This window comes from Dermacentor albipictus, chromosome 7 (genome assembly GCF_038994185.2).
Source record: "Dermacentor albipictus isolate Rhodes 1998 colony chromosome 7, USDA_Dalb.pri_finalv2, whole genome shotgun sequence".
Classification (NCBI taxonomy): Eukaryota; Metazoa; Arthropoda; class Arachnida; order Ixodida; family Ixodidae; genus Dermacentor; species Dermacentor albipictus.
In genome coordinates this window covers 108,830,565-108,847,517 of record NC_091827.1, presented here as the reverse complement: position 1 = coordinate 108,847,517, position 16,953 = coordinate 108,830,565, and the positions used below count along the sequence as shown (strand labels likewise).

The following is a 16,953-nucleotide window of genomic DNA, read 5'->3' as shown; positions in this document are numbered from 1 at the left end:
GAGCACACAAAGAAAAGGTAACCTGAATTGTTTTTTTGCATTTTGAGTGGCTGTGGTTCATTGTACTGTAGACTTCTGGGAGAGTCGGAAATATAAGGTGTAATGTATAATGCTTCCAGCCTTTCTTTTGGATTCGTTGACTTTGCAACAGAAGGGGGAAAAAATTGTGAGAACATTGTGACCTGTCCGTCTAAGGAATATTTCGGGGCCTAAGAAGGACACAGGTTAACTACCACGTCGTAACATTGATGGCACCAGTGCGATGAACTTCGCAGACTTTGGCATTGCTTTTCTTCACCGAGATATCACCAAGATGTGCAATCCACCAAGAACAACACCTACGTACGTGTTCAGCATTCGCCCTACGTACTCTTTTTTTTTTGTCTACGTGTTTCGTTCGCTCGTTCTCATTTTAGCTCATCATGTGCCAATTAGCGCACCATTTAGCGCCGTTGCTGCCCTGAGATAACTATAAATGTCACCAACATCAAATTGAGCGAATATGGGGCAAAGTTATAGCCGGTGCGTTCGCGAAGTGAAATGTGTGCTGATGAATAAGAGGCTTCGTAGCACAAATTGTTTAAAGAAAGTGCTGCGCTATATGCGGGAACAATTTCAAACGGGCGACTCCTAGGTGGGCAATGTTTCGAATTTGATGGCTTAATTTCCGGCAGCTGAAATTCGTAATGCAAGTGTTCGAAAGAAACAGCTTCGTTAAAAATTAGGCGGTGATTCAGCAAGAGTCCCACAAGTCTGCTTTCTTTTTTATTATTAGTCTTCCGCATCGCGAGATCATTAAAGCACCATCTCTCGATAAAGCGTCAACGAGGAGCCGGTTGTTAGCGACAAAAGTTAAGCGATACGACAAGGGTCACTCGCGCGCGTTCGCGAACGAAAACTGCAGGTGACTTGAAGAGCGGTCAGCGCCGCTAAATGTGGCGTGGCGGGTCGTGCTTCACTACTTCGGGCGAGCTGACTTTCCCGTTGATGCATGGTTCGCAGTTGCGACCGCGACGTTTACGCAGTCACAAAATGTACAAACTCACTGTGCATTTGGTAAGTCATGCACCCGAGCGGATCAGCAGCGAGTCGTAATTGTCATCATATGTCCTCACACGTCAATTCGTCATAATATGGCGTCGACATCGGACCACGTACCGAGGGAATGCTTGTCCTTTTGCTTTGAAAGCGGGATCCGCCTTAATGCTACGAAGCATAAGCGGCGCTTTACGGCACTTCGAATCAGTGTTTCCAACGCTATTTTTCGAGCATGCCGCTAAACCGGGACCACGAGTTCGCCGAGGTCTCGCTAAAATCTGTTGCCAAGTCGCTTAAATTGCAGCTAAAACTGTCGCGTGACTTTTCAATAATTGAGGCTGTTTGGAACACTATAAGGCAAACTAACATCACGCAGCTAATCTACCGTAACGTTTGCGCGCACCAGCGAGCCCCGCATCTCGGAGCCCACGCGCAGGCTTTGCGGCGGCGGCTCTACATGGCGCCGGGTGTCCTTAGGGAAGCGCGAAAGGCTCCCCGCTGCGATATATGCCTCACACACAACTCCTCGCGGTGAAAGCGGCGCAAACATAACGGCAACGCAAAGCGGGGAAATACAGAGGTCGGCGCCTGCCCTTTGTATTTCTCTAACTTGTGTTTGCCGTTTTTTTTTTTGCGCAGCTTTTACCACGAAGATGAACCGACTGGTCCAGTTTTACGCTTAACTCGTTTCGACAGTGGCAATACGTTGTCCCTATAGCGGCTCAATGCTAACGCATTACTGTCGACAGTCATCGATGAGATGGGTTCTTCCGTTATCTTTACATTTCTTTTTGCGCCGGCCCCTAATGGCTATAAAAATAAATCAATTTCGTGTATCAATGTATCAGCACACTGAACCACTGTCAATGACAAAGCGCGAGACGACATTTGTCAAAACGAGTATGAGTGAGCCATGTGGGCGCGCACTCGCACGCGTCGGCAAGCGTCGGCAGGCGTACACCCGTGAGCAAAAGTATACGGACAAGGGACAGCGCGATAAAGCTGATTTTCTCCTCAGCCTGGGAACACAGTTTTAAATTAAAGACTGCAGTTCAAACTTGGCATTGCGAAATTTTCAGCACAATCGTCAATTTCAGTTTATGCATATTAATGACCATAGAAATTCAGTTTTTTCGGTGACCCTGTGGTCCGTATGCTTTTGCTCACGGGTGTACGCGCGGTCTTGGCTTCAGTTTAAGCGCGCCCTTCTTCGAGCTGACGACAAAGGACGAAGTTACACGAGTCACATTCGTCAGCTCGCTGCGCGCCTATCGCACTGCTGTGACGCTTTTCCACAACGGGTCAAGCGAGTCGTGTCATGTGGTTAAACACGTTATGCCTCCCCGTAGTCTGAAATACATCCCCACTGGAAGCCAATGCTCGACTTAATGTAAGTGACGCGCCTGTCGTGAACGCGCCGTAGCAAACACACAGTGAGCGTCGTTCGGCAGGTTGGCGTCACGCGTCATTCGGATCGAGTCAAGCGTGGGCTTCAAGACAGGGTGCATTCCCGACTTTGCGAACTGGACCTGGGAAGCCAACTGGCGACCCTCGACCAGGCCCGGCGAGCCGCGATCGCCAGTGGAGCGCTGTCAGAGAGAACCACCCAGGAATACACCGCGCAACGGTTTCTGCAATAATAGAGTTTCTCCTCCTCCTCCTCCTCCTCCTCCTCCTCCTCCTCCTCCCGAATACGAGGGTTAACGCTGAATCCACAAGGCCCTACGTGGTGGCTGAGGGACGCGTTCGTAACCGAAGTATGCATGACGTGTCTTGTAACGCGCACGCCGCCGCCAAGGAAGTTATCCAGGCAAGGCTGGTTAAGCCAGGCATTTACTGAAGAGTGTGTGACGCAGTGACAACGATGCTCGATTTCGTACAATAACGCCTTCCCAACTGCACCGTGATGGTTAACATCAACTAAAGTATTCGCCATACAAGGCCCGCGTTTAATTTGTGGCCCGTAACGCCATATTTCTGGAGAGAGGCAGAAAAGAAGAACAATCTTTAATGATATGCTTTCTGGAACGTTACATATGCACAACGAGACACCGAAGAACCGATCCTAGTAGGACGAGCCACTTTACACTGTTTAATAACTGGCGCTATCAGTACGCGTGGCGCTACGTAGTTTATTACCAGCCGCTGCTAAACAAAGGGAGCGCCGGATGCGATGATATACATCCGCTGCAACGGGACGGGTAGGCACCGATGCTTTCGTCGGTCCCAGCTTCACTGGTAGTAGTTCTTGTACGTCGAGTAGGCGCAATGAAAGGCGTGTATGCCTCCGGTCATTAGACCAACGACCTGCGCGAGAGCAATACAGGAAAAAGAAATTACGGCACAATTCATCGAAGATGATAGCCAAAGCCAGCGATAGATAGCTTTCTTGTTTGAACTGCTCCATATCCCGATGCCAACCGTGAATCACGAAACTCAGTTGCGGGCGCTTCTTCTCCTTTGTTTCTTTTTTCAATAAACGTTCTTCTTCCTCAAAGACGCATCAGCACAAATATGAAGTGGTCGTCTTGTTGCCAGCCACGATGCCAAATGATATAACACCGTATAGCTTGTTGCAATCGCAGCACCCCGGTTAAAACTTCGGAGCAAACTGAATTACCCCTGTAGTATGTTGGCTCCGGTGCTGGGCAAGGACACTGTGGAATTATATCACGATGCGATACAAGGTACTCGGGCAACAAGTATTTGAGATACAGATATAAGATACTGCAATTATTGCATCTGATACGATAGATTTCATTTGCATCTTAATATAGTTCGATGCATTCGCAAACTTCCTGTTATAGATGTATACAGTGTAGAAGCAAACGCGAATGCACGAAAATGTTTGGTGAAAATGAAATGTCTGTTAGCATCTCAACATTTTTGTCATTCTAGCTCGAAGTATAATATTTTCATTCCGAAGCAATTTATTGAGTTGCTTTAGCTGCTTAACATGAAATCTCTGTATACGCAGCGCTTCAGGCGGTTTTTGCTTGTAGCTTTTGTAATTGATGGGAATCGCTGCCAGCTAGCGGAAAGCCACCTAATTGCAAGAACGTCAATAAGAAGCCTTCTACACGATGGCGCAAATAACGCTGTGGATTTTTACATTGTCCGTAAACGTATTTCCGTTTACACAATAGCGGATCAGAGGACAGGCGTACAGCAGCAAGAAGGCTGGTAGTGACATTTCTTTGTGACGCATCTTTGTAACAGAGAGCACATAAAGCTGCAATGAAGTTTCATATTCTGCTTATCTGCTGGCGTGAGGCGTTCGTTAGCGACGTATTCATTAATGTGCAACCCATTTACGATTGTTTTTTCTCCCTCGATAAAACTTGTGCAGCCCAAATACGTTTCATACGTATTGCAGCAGCGCAAAGCGTCGTGGGATACCGCCGATGTTGACTCTAGTGTCGCTTACAGCACCGATTACTATCCCACTATCCAATATTGAACCCGACTTTCCAGTTTTTGAGGCACTCCTTTGCCTCACTGCGGGTCTTATATTTCTTTTCTCAAGAGCGAACCAATCACCATTTCTCTCCGCTGCGATAAACATCTAGAGAAGGAACATCTGGAGAGGGAGCGTATCCCTACTTTTGGATCCCTGCACCTTCTATGATAAGGGTAGCAACTCAACATAGGTGTCTGTGACGCATGATTCCAATTGCAAGCTTGTGAATGCCTTGCTCAGCTTCACCGGAAGTGGCAGACACAATTACTGGTTCCAGCTTGCTTTCTTTTTTGCGGGGTGTATTTTATTTTCAGCTTTCCAAGTTTCCATAAAGATTTGACTCTTTCGCAGTGCTTAAATTCCGAGCCTGCGGACCCCGTGCTGCGTGTCTGTAACCCAGAAGACGTCAGTGGAAATCACACACCACGTATATAAGCATTTATGCAAATTACTCCTTGTTCAGAGGTATTTCTGTATACGTACTGCATTGTACCTAACATTCGTCCTTCTCGGCATGTATAGGTGCTCTACTCTGGCAGTCCGACAGGCGTAGACAGGCCTCACCATGCTATTTTATGGTTCTGACCAGGCAAACCAACTGGGCAAACAGCTTGGGACTTACTTCTCTGTCTCGCTAATAGAAATAAGGGCCTGACCGCTTGATGCAACAGGTCGGAGCCTTCCAAGTTTACTGGTATTGCCGACGGGATTTATGAGCCTGACCTCTTTATCTAATTGGTCAAATCACCTCGATCTTTGTTGTGCCACCAATTGGTTATGTTAGTCAGGCCCTATCAGTACAACCGAGAAGTCCAACTGGACCTATTGGACGTCTTCAGTGGGTGTCTCAAAAGAGACTTGGAACTATCCCATCGTTTCTAATTGGAAATTTCTAATTGCATCGAGCATCGAGCATTTCTTGGCTGGTTACCTTCGATGCGGTTAGCTACTAACGCCAGGAAGCAAACAATGCGTGAAGGGGTTTATCATCGCACTTACTGGAGGCCCGCCGACTTCGTTCGATTCTCGGACAACCCCGACGCTTGTGAAGATGTACATGAATGCGGCCGTCCCGTTGAACAGCACGTACTGCGAATGCGTCGAAGGCCGAGAAGATAAGTTGGATGCAATCGACGCCAAGCAATATAAACTTGCAGTTGACTCGCAAACGCGACATGGACCGTTCTGCTGTAACGCTCTGTTAGAACGGTTCTGTTTGATTAGAAAGCGTTCTTCGGCACCCGTAGTAACTGCCGTTTACGCAACACTAAGCCAAGCTGGTAGCTGAGACCCACAAGTAACAGCGATTACCTTGTTCAGTCATTAGTGCTATCATCATCATTGCCAACTGCAGCTATACGAAGGCAGTAAATAGTGTGGCCGTTAGGCACTAACTACTAGGCGCTCTTCTTGGGGAATATATAAAATATACGTTCGTGTCTGCCTTTAGTCTAGTCACGCTCTCTACCCCATTTTTTTTCTGCGCGGCGCCCTTTTTGTGGCGACATCGTGCGTTGCGAAGTGGATGATTTACTGAAGTCAGTCGGTGACGTTTCATGGCAGCGTGCCTCGCGTAGAGGCAGTTGCGCGTTGACTGTTTGGCTGAGGGTGCGGATACCTCCAGATGGAAGAGCACGCTGCTTTTTTTGTTTGAAGTGCCACCTCTTTTCGCATAGCGCACGGCCTTGACACCTTGCAGGCGGTATCGTAAGCGCGTGATCTACGCAGCATGCTTGTATGAATGAATGAATAAATGAATAAATGAATGAATGAATGAATGAATGAATGAATGAATGAATGAATGAATGAATGAATTTATTTCTCCTGTCTACAACAGAAAGGAAGCAGAAGCTAAAGGCCATGTGGCCTGACGAAGGCTTCTGCTCCCACGACAGTTCGGCACGCAGGCCGTACGCAGCAACACGTATCATACAGACATACTGAAATCAACTGGAGAGTCGCGAAACAATATTGTTTTCGTGAAACAAAACATGTGTTCAAGAAATATGAGAAGCCAACAGGATACTCAAAGTACGATGCATTCTGTTTCAGACCAACCACAACCAGAAAACAAAAGAAACAAAATAAACAAAAGACTGACAATTTATACTGTGGTTCTAATCAGGCAAACTCAACATTGTTCAGAATGAGAAAATTTTTTATTGATTTATTCGAATATTCTGTAATTTCATCTTCAAAATCACTTAGGCGATTTAGTAGGGAAGGTGCCTGGTAACAGACTAGTTGTTTTCCGTAATTGGTTTTTATTTTTGGCGTTCTCCTGTTATATTGTCGATGGCTGTAGTGCAGATTGGTGGGTACATTCAAGATGTACTGCGATTTGTTCTGTTTAATGTATTGCAGCAACTCGTAATAATACACCTGGTTTGCCTTTCACATAGAGTGTTTTATAAAATATGGTGCGGTTGTAAAGTTTTGTACAGGGCCATAGTACCGCTCGAATGCGCGTAGGACTCTTTTTTGTAGCACTATCAATTTATTATAATTTTTTTGCGAAGGAGTGCCCGAAATTTAAATACAGTAGGTTAATCTAAAATAAAAGAGTCCGTAGTATAAAGAACTTTTCAACCATGGAGAGACCAGAGTACTCAGTCTGTATAAGCAGCCAACAGTTCTGCTTAGTTCGATAGCAAGTTTGTCGATGTGCATGTTCCAGGCCAAATCCTCTTGGAATCACACACCTAGAAATTTTTGACATTTTGCCTGTTCTATCAGCCCGTCTTCAAAGAGAATAGCCGCAGTGCAGTTACGTGGTTTATTAGTAGGAGCAATATCATATATTTCGTTTTGGGTGAATTCATTTGTAGCTTATTATGTTGTAACCAGCAAGAGAGTTGCTTCGGGTAATTGATAACTTTTGATTCGAGCTCTATTATTGTAGCAGCTTTAAAGATTATGTTAGTGTCATCTGCATACATAACTAATTCGGGAGAGTCGGGTATGCCACACAGATCACTAATATATATTATAAATAGAAGAGGTCCAAGTATTGATCCTTGTGGAACACCCGTTACGATTTCCGCGTAAGATGAAACATCATTATTTATACTGACATATTGATAGCGATTGGTTATGTAATGTCGTAAAAGTTCCAATACGATACCTCGTACACCGCACTGTTCCAATTTCCTAATTAATAAACTGTGGCATACTGAATCGAAGGCTTTCCTAATGTCTACAAATAAACCTAGTGTGTACATTCTATTTTCAATATTTGTTATTATGTTATGTTTGATATTAAGAAGAGCTGCTTCACAAGATTTATTTTTTGGGAATCAATACTGCATTTCACTAATTACACTATATTTACTGAAATATGTTTGTAGTCTAATATTCAGGGCACTCTCGAACCCCTTTGATAGAACAGGTAAGACAGATATCGGCCGGAAATTTGTCATTAAATGTTCATCACCACCTTTGCAAACAGGGCATGCGCGTGCTACTTTAAGAAAATCAGGAAATGTACCGCTTTCAAACATTCTGTTTATGATGAGAACAATAACAGGTGCAATTATATCAGCAGTATAATTAATTGGTACTGGTTTCACATCGCCATACGCAGCAGAGACGTTGTTTTTTTTTTTACTTTAAACAGCAGCTGCACAACTTCATCAGGTGTAGCAGGTGTAAGTATCACTGAGTTAGTAAGACTGAATTTATTCACTATAGATGTTGCCGTAGGTTCCTGCCTGTCGAAATGCTGGGTACTGCAGACGAAATATTCATTCAGAGCAGCTGCTGCTTCTCTGCCTGTCAACACGCCAGTGGCTGTCTTTATGTTTATCTCCGTGTTCTGTCTTTTGGTAGATGTTAAGTCTCTAACTTCATTCTAAACTTTCGTGGGGTAATTATTTATTTTAGCAAATAACCGTTCATAGTACTTAACTTTTGCTTTCTTTAATTCACTGTTGACCTTAACTTCTGTATTTTTTTGTATTCAGTCAACAATTACGGACTCCTGCATTTTACAGACAGGTGATATATTTCGTTTTTTCTTGTTATCATTTTAGCAAAGCAGCATTTATCCAGGGTTTTCGTATTTTCTTGCTCCTCGGATTGCACAATTTCAACGGAAACGCTATGTCGCAGCGCGTAATCATTTTATGAAAGAACGATTCGTAGGCGGCATTTGGATCTTGTTTTTCAAATACAGATGACCGGTCTGTTATTAGGATCAAAGCACGAAAATTTTCTAATGCGCTTGCGTGGAAACTGCGAATCTGCGCTTTCTTTCCTCCCCTCGCCTCGTTTGTGCGCGTAAGGAACGAAACAAGGTCGGTACAATGTCGAAACCTGATTGCGCTACCTTCCCTAACCCAATTTGTGAAATTATTTCCATTGATCAATTAAGTGTTTCGATTTCTCACGCACATCCGCCTCTTCCGGAAATCCTCCTCAAGGATCAAAATTTTCCTATAGCAACCACTGCAGGCAATTTTCGAAGTAATTTTGCTAGTTTCGCCCGAACGGCCCGTAGATCTTCGAGCTGGACAGCGTTTGTATATTCGGGGCTGAGAGTGGAGTCGTCGACGAGCACGGATACTCACGTAGAAAAGGCTGGGCAGGTAGTAGGAAGAGGTGGCGCTCAGGAAGCTGGACACGAGCATGAAGATGCCGTTGAAGAAGAAGGTGTACGCAGTACCCTCCAGGCAGCTCTGCGATTTCGTCTCCGTGTTGCCCATCATGAAGTACAACACTAGGCCTCCCAACTGCGATTCACAAGACGCACCCAATTAGTCCCAAGTTTATACAACTTTTCGAAGCATTACATTCTTCTCTTAATTGTATGGAGTGCCATAGCACAGAACTAGGTCCCAAATAAACTGCGATGGGCACCTCGGGCTAGAATATGTGCATAATCAATAATAGACGGTTGGCAGCAAAGCTTTATAGTTGTAGAATTAACAGAAGCGAACACACTGAATGTCAATGAAGGAAACAACGGATAGGTTAAGGTTAAAGTGAAATAAAATGTAATTTATTACATGGATTAGACATTTATGGACAACAGTAACAGTACTAGTTTAGTGAATATAACAGCCACAACCAAGCGATAAGTTGTGCAGACATAATGCAATCCAACAACGAGAACTGGTATAGGGAAGAAAAAGTTGCGAAGAACAATTCGCAACAAGAGCAAGACACTCTATATCTTCGTTTAATTAACTCAACGCTAGTGGGTCGAGTCTGACCTCGGCCTAACCAAGCTCCACGCGACTGCGTCTACACACATCATGCTTTGCGCGCAGGCACTGCAATGGCGAGTCGGGCCACCACTCGCTAACGGGTTGACCAAACTCGACCCGACACTTGCTCTGCCAGACAGGCTAGCGTATACGTGAACCGCAAGACCCGATTTCGGCTTGAGGAGCCGACTAGGCACGACTTTGTCGGATTCAAAGCATTACTGCGAAACACCGTGAACTAGGACAAAAGCGAAGTGCGGGCAAGAACATGAGTCTGTCCTTGTCTCTTCTGTCCTCGTGCAAGAATTTGTGGTTCTGTGCTTTGAATTATGCATAACCAAATGAGGGGGGGGGGGAGGGGGCTCGAACCCTCGTCGTTTGTCGGAGTTCACGTAAACGCGGCCTATACGACGTCGCAAAAGACCGCAACCCTGGCGAACGAGTCGTGTGCACAACGATGGCATCTTACGATCTCCAAGAAGTTGAAGAGCCCGTTGACAGTCCCGACGTACTCGTCGAAGGAGACCTCGAATATGCGGCCGCGAACTGCTACCATTGTATCCTCAACGCCGTAGATCCTCGAGGGAGACTCCTAGGGCTGGTGTCGACGGTGGAGGGAGTGTACGGCCTGTCGTTCGAGGGCAGTCTGGGCGCGAAAGGGGGCAAAAGATTCACAGACCTGAAGGTTGCTCAGGGACAGCTCGGGACAGCTCTAGTCAGTCCTTAGGAGAAAGCTTTCGCTCGGGGACACCTACCTACATACATGGGAAAATACACAGGGATACAAATACACAATGAAAACGAGCACAACCCTTCATCTATGATGGGATTCGACCCATGACCTACACCGCTAAAGGCCAAGGTTCTATGTATGTCAGTTGCGACGGGCACGATCTGCGAAGCGCTGTTTCTGGGGTGCTGAAACACTTTTCGCTGCTTCAAGACTGTGCCCTATAAAGATGTTCCTTACAAAAGTTACTAGAGGGAACTATGGCCCTATGGTCGTTAGGCGACCATGGGAATGATGCATGCCTTTGTATGACCTTCGTTCTTGTGGCTTCAAGCGTCCTTGTAACAACATTTACAACGACTTATCTTTCTAAATATTCGAGTATACCGATCGCTTTAAAAAGCCACCAAGAAAATTAGTGCCCGCACACACGCGCATTCATTGCGAATTGTTGCACTTATGCCGCAATATGCTGCTCACGTTGAGCAATTTTGAACGTCACAAAAAAAGTTTGAAGCTAGAAAGAAAAAATTTAGTCAAACTAATGTACTGCGGATCCTTGCCTTGCTGACTAAACTATCCTACTCGCAGCTACGGTAGACAGTAGCTTCATAGTCCCCTCAAGTCATTTTCTGCAGGAAACCCTGCGGGTGCTACCAAATTTCCTTCCGGAACTGCAATGCGGGCAGAATCAATTGAAGACAGATCATCAAGACATGCTAGACGACTCGCAGTATGCGCGATAGGAAAGAAGTTTAGATGCCTGCGACAGCGTCGCTCACCTAGCACCAGGACCGTCCGGGTTGGACTCTTCTTCTTCGTCGGCTCTGTGAATGTTACGCACCCACTACGCATTTCCACTATGTTTCCATTGTGAACCATGGCCAAACGCCCTTGGCAGGTACATGCTATACATTGGATGCAACAACTACTACAAGAATAACGACAACAACGCAATACGGGCCATTGAACCGGCAACGCTCCTTAGGGGATAGTTAACCGTTTAACCCTAGAGCTTCCTATTAACTCACTAGAAATAAATCTGGTGCTGTGATCATTCAACTACAATGAGAATAGCGGTTGGTATACTGGTGTCTCTGCTATTCGTGCCCGTTGCTTAAGACGTTTTTGCTGCTTTATTTATTACCCCTTTTATGCTTTAGTTGGCCCAAATTTCAAGAAAGTCCTAGCGTTTATAACCCCGAAAGGCATCAGACTGCGCACGTGTACGATTACCCTGAGAATTGTTGCAGTTATTGCTCAATATTTTCTTTAAAAAAATTTAGTCGCAGAGTTACAACTTAGTTTCAGAGAGACGAAGTTAGCCGAATCCATGCGCTATCATTTCTGATGAAGGTTCCACTTTCTCCACGCTTGTAGTCTGCTCTTTCTTGTAACTTCATTATAAAGCCATCTGCGCTCAACTACTAGTTTATGGGAAACTTATGTAGGTAACAATCGTGTTCCTAGAGATCGGATACAGGCATCTGATATTCGATCCAGTTAAACGTAAACGTGTATTACTAGCGAGTTCCACTGATGATAATGATTACGGTGAGGATGACGATGGTGGTAGTGGCGATAGTGATGTGATGATGACAACAGAAATTTCGCCTCATACCAAGTGCGGTGCATCGGCGAAGAACGGGGCTGCGTGGGCAAAAAGTATTTTGAGGCCTGTTCAATTTAAATCTGGCGGATAAGGCTGTTTAAGAAGAAAAGGAAAGTACCCGATATTGAAAGCGGAAACACAGTCACAAGCACTGCTCATGGAGAGGTAAGTCGTACGCAACATTTTAATCGAAATGGAGATGTTGGCCCACAGCGAAATGACTCACATGCTACTAGAGAGTATTAGGTTGAGAGATGAAATAAAAAAGAAACGGAAAGCAGACACAGAGGACAAATGCACATGATCAGTAAAATCAAGAAACAATCAAATTGCAGAGACGTTCCTTTATGAAATAAATAAGGCGTAAGAAAAGAAACATCTTAAAGGGGCTCTGAAACAATGTTTGAACATAGTAAGAAAATGTTGCCGATTTGTGAATGAGGCTCCTGTGGACTTGTGAGCTAAATATTATTCCACAGCATGGAGCAGGGATTCTACCTCTTGCAAAATTCAGTCTAGAATATCTTGCTCTCACTTCCGCAATGTTGTCATGCAGCGTCACCGCAAGCAGCAGGACCCGCAACAGCTATTGGCTAATTTCGTAATCGCAAGAGCATTCTTAGTAATACAAATATGGTTCATTTGAGTTAAATAAATCGAAAGAAAGCCGCAATCTTGCCCGAAAGGCGAAGCGTCGATTGCGATAGCAAATTAGTAGACAGCTATACGAACTCAGAATAGTAGTTTTAACGGCCGTATAGACCTGGAAACATAGGCACACTATAACTAAATTAACAAATACGATGTCACGCACGCACGAGAAAACCTGAACACACATCTCACCCAATGAGCGCGGAAACTCGCTGCGAGTGCGATGCAGTGAGGAAGCGCGGAAGCAGCAGCGAGCGAATTGACCTGCATCTCGCATCAACGCGAGCTAAGCCGCGAAAACACAGCGCGCGGCGGACTCAGTCTCCGTCGCACATGGCTTTCGCGACACATTGAAAGAAGATCATGCAATTTTATGGTGTCCTAGCCACGAGGGTATCTCGGGAAACGAACAGGCACGCACTCTAACTCGAGGATTTACTAACCCAGCTGGAGATACGCACAACGATGAAAAAGACGAACGCCTACTGCTCCGCGATATACTGGAGCACCAGCGAAGAACCCGGCAACAGTACGCCCCACCCCACAAACTACTCAGTGTAGAGGAGGCGCAGAAATATAGAAGAATACAGACGGATACCTACCCACATTTGGGTAGATGCCATAAAATAAACCCAGCCTTGTACACTAACTCTTGCCCGTGGTGCGGGTCATGGCCTTCATTGCCTCACGTGACATGGGAGTGCGCCAAAAGACCTCATGCCATTAATTCACCTTTGGTACTCACCTTGCTAAGGGAGCCCTGGGAGGCCATCCTCGCTCTTGCTGACCTCGATGCCCGGAAGGGCCTCTTGGACCAAGCTGGGCGGGTCGTGATGGCCACTGGAGTCTTGGAATAGGGACCCACCCTGCACCGCTCCCATCCGCCATTTTTTTTTGCCTCATCAATAAATGTTTATTTCTCCTCCTCCTCCTTTCGAGATAGCGTGGTCCAGGAGGGCGCGCGCGGCTACGCAGCAACCGCCGCAGTAGAACGTGCCCTCCCTCACCTCCCTCCGCAACCATGCGCTCGACACAAGGCGGTGCGCTTCCTCCGTACTTGCCTCCCTTGCGTGCGGGAGATGGAGCCGCCATCACTGACTCATCTTCGCACGCTTTCACTCAAACACGGCGCGCGGTGACGGTGCTTTATACGGGACCTCACGGCGACGGCGACAGCAAAACTGCGCCTGCAGTGTCCATAAATTGCTATCGCGATAAAACCTGCTATCTGAGCCATTTGAGTCTGCTATCTCAAAGACTGACAAACCATTTCTTTGTTGCACGGTTGGGCCAAAGATGGCCGCTTGTGGCTGTGTCAGCTACGCATTGCCTCCGAGGTGAACACCGTAGCGTGGATACCACGACCGCGACGGAGTGCCGCCATGAGCTGCCTCGCGTTCAATGTTTGCCGTTTTCGCTGTGACGTTTCCAGCACACTGGTGGAAACGAAAGGGGACAGAAAGTACCGGTCCGATAACTGCGTCAACTTCGCTCGTGCTCGAAATATTAGAAACATTTTTTACGGCTGGATATTTACGAGGCGACGTAATTTAATAGCGATGCCATTATACGATTACTTAGAAAAGTGTTTTCAGGGTCACATTAACGAAAAAGGTACTCAGACGGAGAAAATCATGCAGGACTTGATCAACACTGTTTTGTGAAAAAGTCAAAAGCGTTTTTTGCCGCAAGCAGTTCAGCAGAAGCGTTTTCCAAGGGCCCGACAGCGTGTCACACTTCAAGGCATGTATCTCGGACGAAGTTCAACCATCTTTTAATTGGAATATTCATAACGCACGAATCTCTAACCTGCGCTCAAAACTTGTAAGGGCCTCTTTTCTCAGATTCGTTGCTTTCTTTAATTTTTTTTGTTACTCTTGCGAGGAGTTCAACCAGCTTTTAATTCTAACCCTTAATGCCGCAACCCCGAATCTTCGTACAAAATGTACAAGGTCCCCTTTTTTTCGCGTTCCTTGCTTTCTTAAATTTTATTTTTCCGTCACTCTTGCGACGCTCGCTACATACTCCTCTCACACGTTCCTTTGTTTCAGTCACGAAGAGCCACCTTCATATCTTTATTTTTTTCCGGTGCCCCACTGTGCGTATATGCTGTTCAATGATTTTTGAGATCACCTTCACATCCGTCAAGGACGGCAAGTGTTAGTTGGTGTGATGAGATCTGGAAATTAGCAGATCACAGCACAAAACTGACTGATTCTATACTGGGTCATTAGAGCTAGCTGGAACAAGCATTCATCCTAGCAGTGGGCATACATAGGCGGGTGCTAAAGATTGCATAGGAAGGAATCAGTGGAACAATTTTTAGCGGTAATCATACCGAAATCATAGATCAACGTGCAACTATACGACCATGCATAGAGGGCGGTGAGGCTTTTGAAAGAAAAATGAGAATATAGTGCAACGATTCGAATATTTCTAGGAATCGTTTCGAGTAACAACTTCAAAAGGGCAATGGAAAGCCAAGCTCTTGCGCAGCTGTCGTTTTATATCACGAATGAAGTAATAAATTGCAGCAAGTTTCTGCTTAAGTTCGCCGTCTTCTGTCCCGAGCAGCGGGAACTACCCAAGCGCTGTCCACTTTCACATAATTTGATTAAGTACATCGTTGCAAACTGCAGGACACCACGGGGCGAAAAGTTACAGAGGCACTCAAGTCTCCTTACGTGCATTGAATGCGAAAGCATTCTGAATCCTCCGCGCGGTACTCTTCACTTGGTCATGCGCTCGAACTGGGCGAAGTCAAATTTGAGGGTGGGCCACCCAAGTGAAATTTGGGAGTGGGCCTGGTCGGTTTTGAACGTGGGCCAACTCAATTTGCGAATTTTGGGGGTGGGCCATCCAAATCTTGTGGGTGAGCAAAGTCAATTTTAGGAGCGGGCCAGGTCGGTTATGAACATACGTCAACTCAACTTCTGAATCAGGCGAAGTCAATTATTTGGATGTGGGCCACCCAAATTCTGGGTGTGAGTAAAGTCAATTTCGCGAGTGGGCCAGGTCGCTTTTGAACGTGAGCCAATATTCCAATTGGGCAAAGTCAATTTTCTGGGTTGCAAAGTCAACTTTTGCCAAGTACAACGCATATTGAGCATTTCTTTATTAATACATCCGTACCAACTCGCTTAGACATCAAGCCCATTAGCTATGAGGTACAGTCGGATTTGCGGTGGTTCCAATATTTTCATCGTGCAGAGCCGTTGAGGGACAGCAAGAAAGGATAAACAGGGTTAATTTCACAACAAATGAAGCAGAATCCAGCCATGTGACATAAAAAATAGTCAAACTTGCTTTTAAATTCAAATCAGTTTGTATAGTTCTATGCGACGGCTACTGATTCCATTGTTGGAACAGCCACTTCCCCTTTCGGCACAGCTCCTGGCGCAGGCAAGAAGAGTGTTTGGCGCAGCGGCGTGCACTTCTGGCGCAGAGTTCAATGCACGTGTTTTCGTCATATACCACGCAAACTCATATAGTCGACATATCGTGGCCATGGGTTTGCGCGAGGCTTAACCCTGCAAGCGCGGTCAGGAAATCACACGACGCTTTTCGACACACCGAGGCACAAATGGCGGTACGGCCGCGTTCGTCGATACGGCACACGGAAGGCACCAGACAGACAGAACGTCAACAAACACGTGTTTATAACACAAGATGTAACAATGTGCCACAGTCACGGCTTGTGCGCAAAGGCTCACCGGAAGACCGATCAGTACGCGCTCCTGCACTGAACATCACATCACGCAATATACTTAAATTATGGGGTTTTACGTGCCAAAACCACTTTCTGATTATGAGGCACGCCGTAGTGGAGGACTCCGGAAATTTCGATCACCTGGGGTTCTTTAACGTGCACCTAAATCTAAGTGCACGGGTGTTTTCGCATTTCGCCCCCATCGAAATGCGGCCGCCGCGGCCGGGATTCGATCCCGCGACCTCATGCACAGCAGCCTAACACCATAGCCACTGAGCAACCATGGCGGGTACGCAATATACTCGTGTCATGCCATACATATTGAGGAGTTCTCGACGTTTTGCGGCTGCAAGAAAACAATTGCATCAGCGACACTGCGCATGGGCGAAACGTAAACAGGGCTCTGCGTCGGCGACTGTTTCACTGAAGTAGCGCAGCGACCCACGATCGACGCAAAACTTCAACAAACATGCCTTCACCTATCGAAGTGGCGCCTCTCGCCGTATACCAAATTGGACCTCATCCGCTAATAACAATGCACCACGT

At 46.1% G+C, this 16,953-nt stretch overlaps 1 protein-coding gene across 3 annotated transcripts; it reads right to left on the bottom strand.

Moving 5' to 3' along the window:
* Positions 1 to 3,030: 3,030 nt before the first annotated feature.
* LOC135903501 (uncharacterized) lies at positions 3,031 to 13,560 on the bottom strand. Of its 3 annotated transcripts, none has more exons than XM_070521427.1 (5): positions 13,444 to 13,560; positions 10,175 to 10,351; positions 9,067 to 9,228; positions 5,498 to 5,587; positions 3,031 to 3,345 (listed from the first exon to the last, which is right to left on the bottom strand). In XM_070521427.1, exons 2-5 carry the CDS (start codon positions 10,259 to 10,261, stop codon positions 3,271 to 3,273), a joined length of 414 nt encoding a protein of 137 aa, XP_070377528.1. In that variant the 5' UTR covers positions 10,262 to 10,351; positions 13,444 to 13,560; the 3' UTR covers positions 3,031 to 3,270. The 3 variants fall into 3 exon arrangements, with proteins under 3 accessions (XP_070377528.1, XP_065289889.1, XP_070377527.1); XM_065433817.2 differs by lacking the exon at positions 13,444 to 13,560 and adding an exon at positions 11,218 to 11,258; XM_070521426.1 differs by lacking the exon at positions 13,444 to 13,560 and adding an exon at positions 10,999 to 11,201.
* Between the last annotated feature and the right edge of the window lie 3,393 nt (positions 13,561 to 16,953).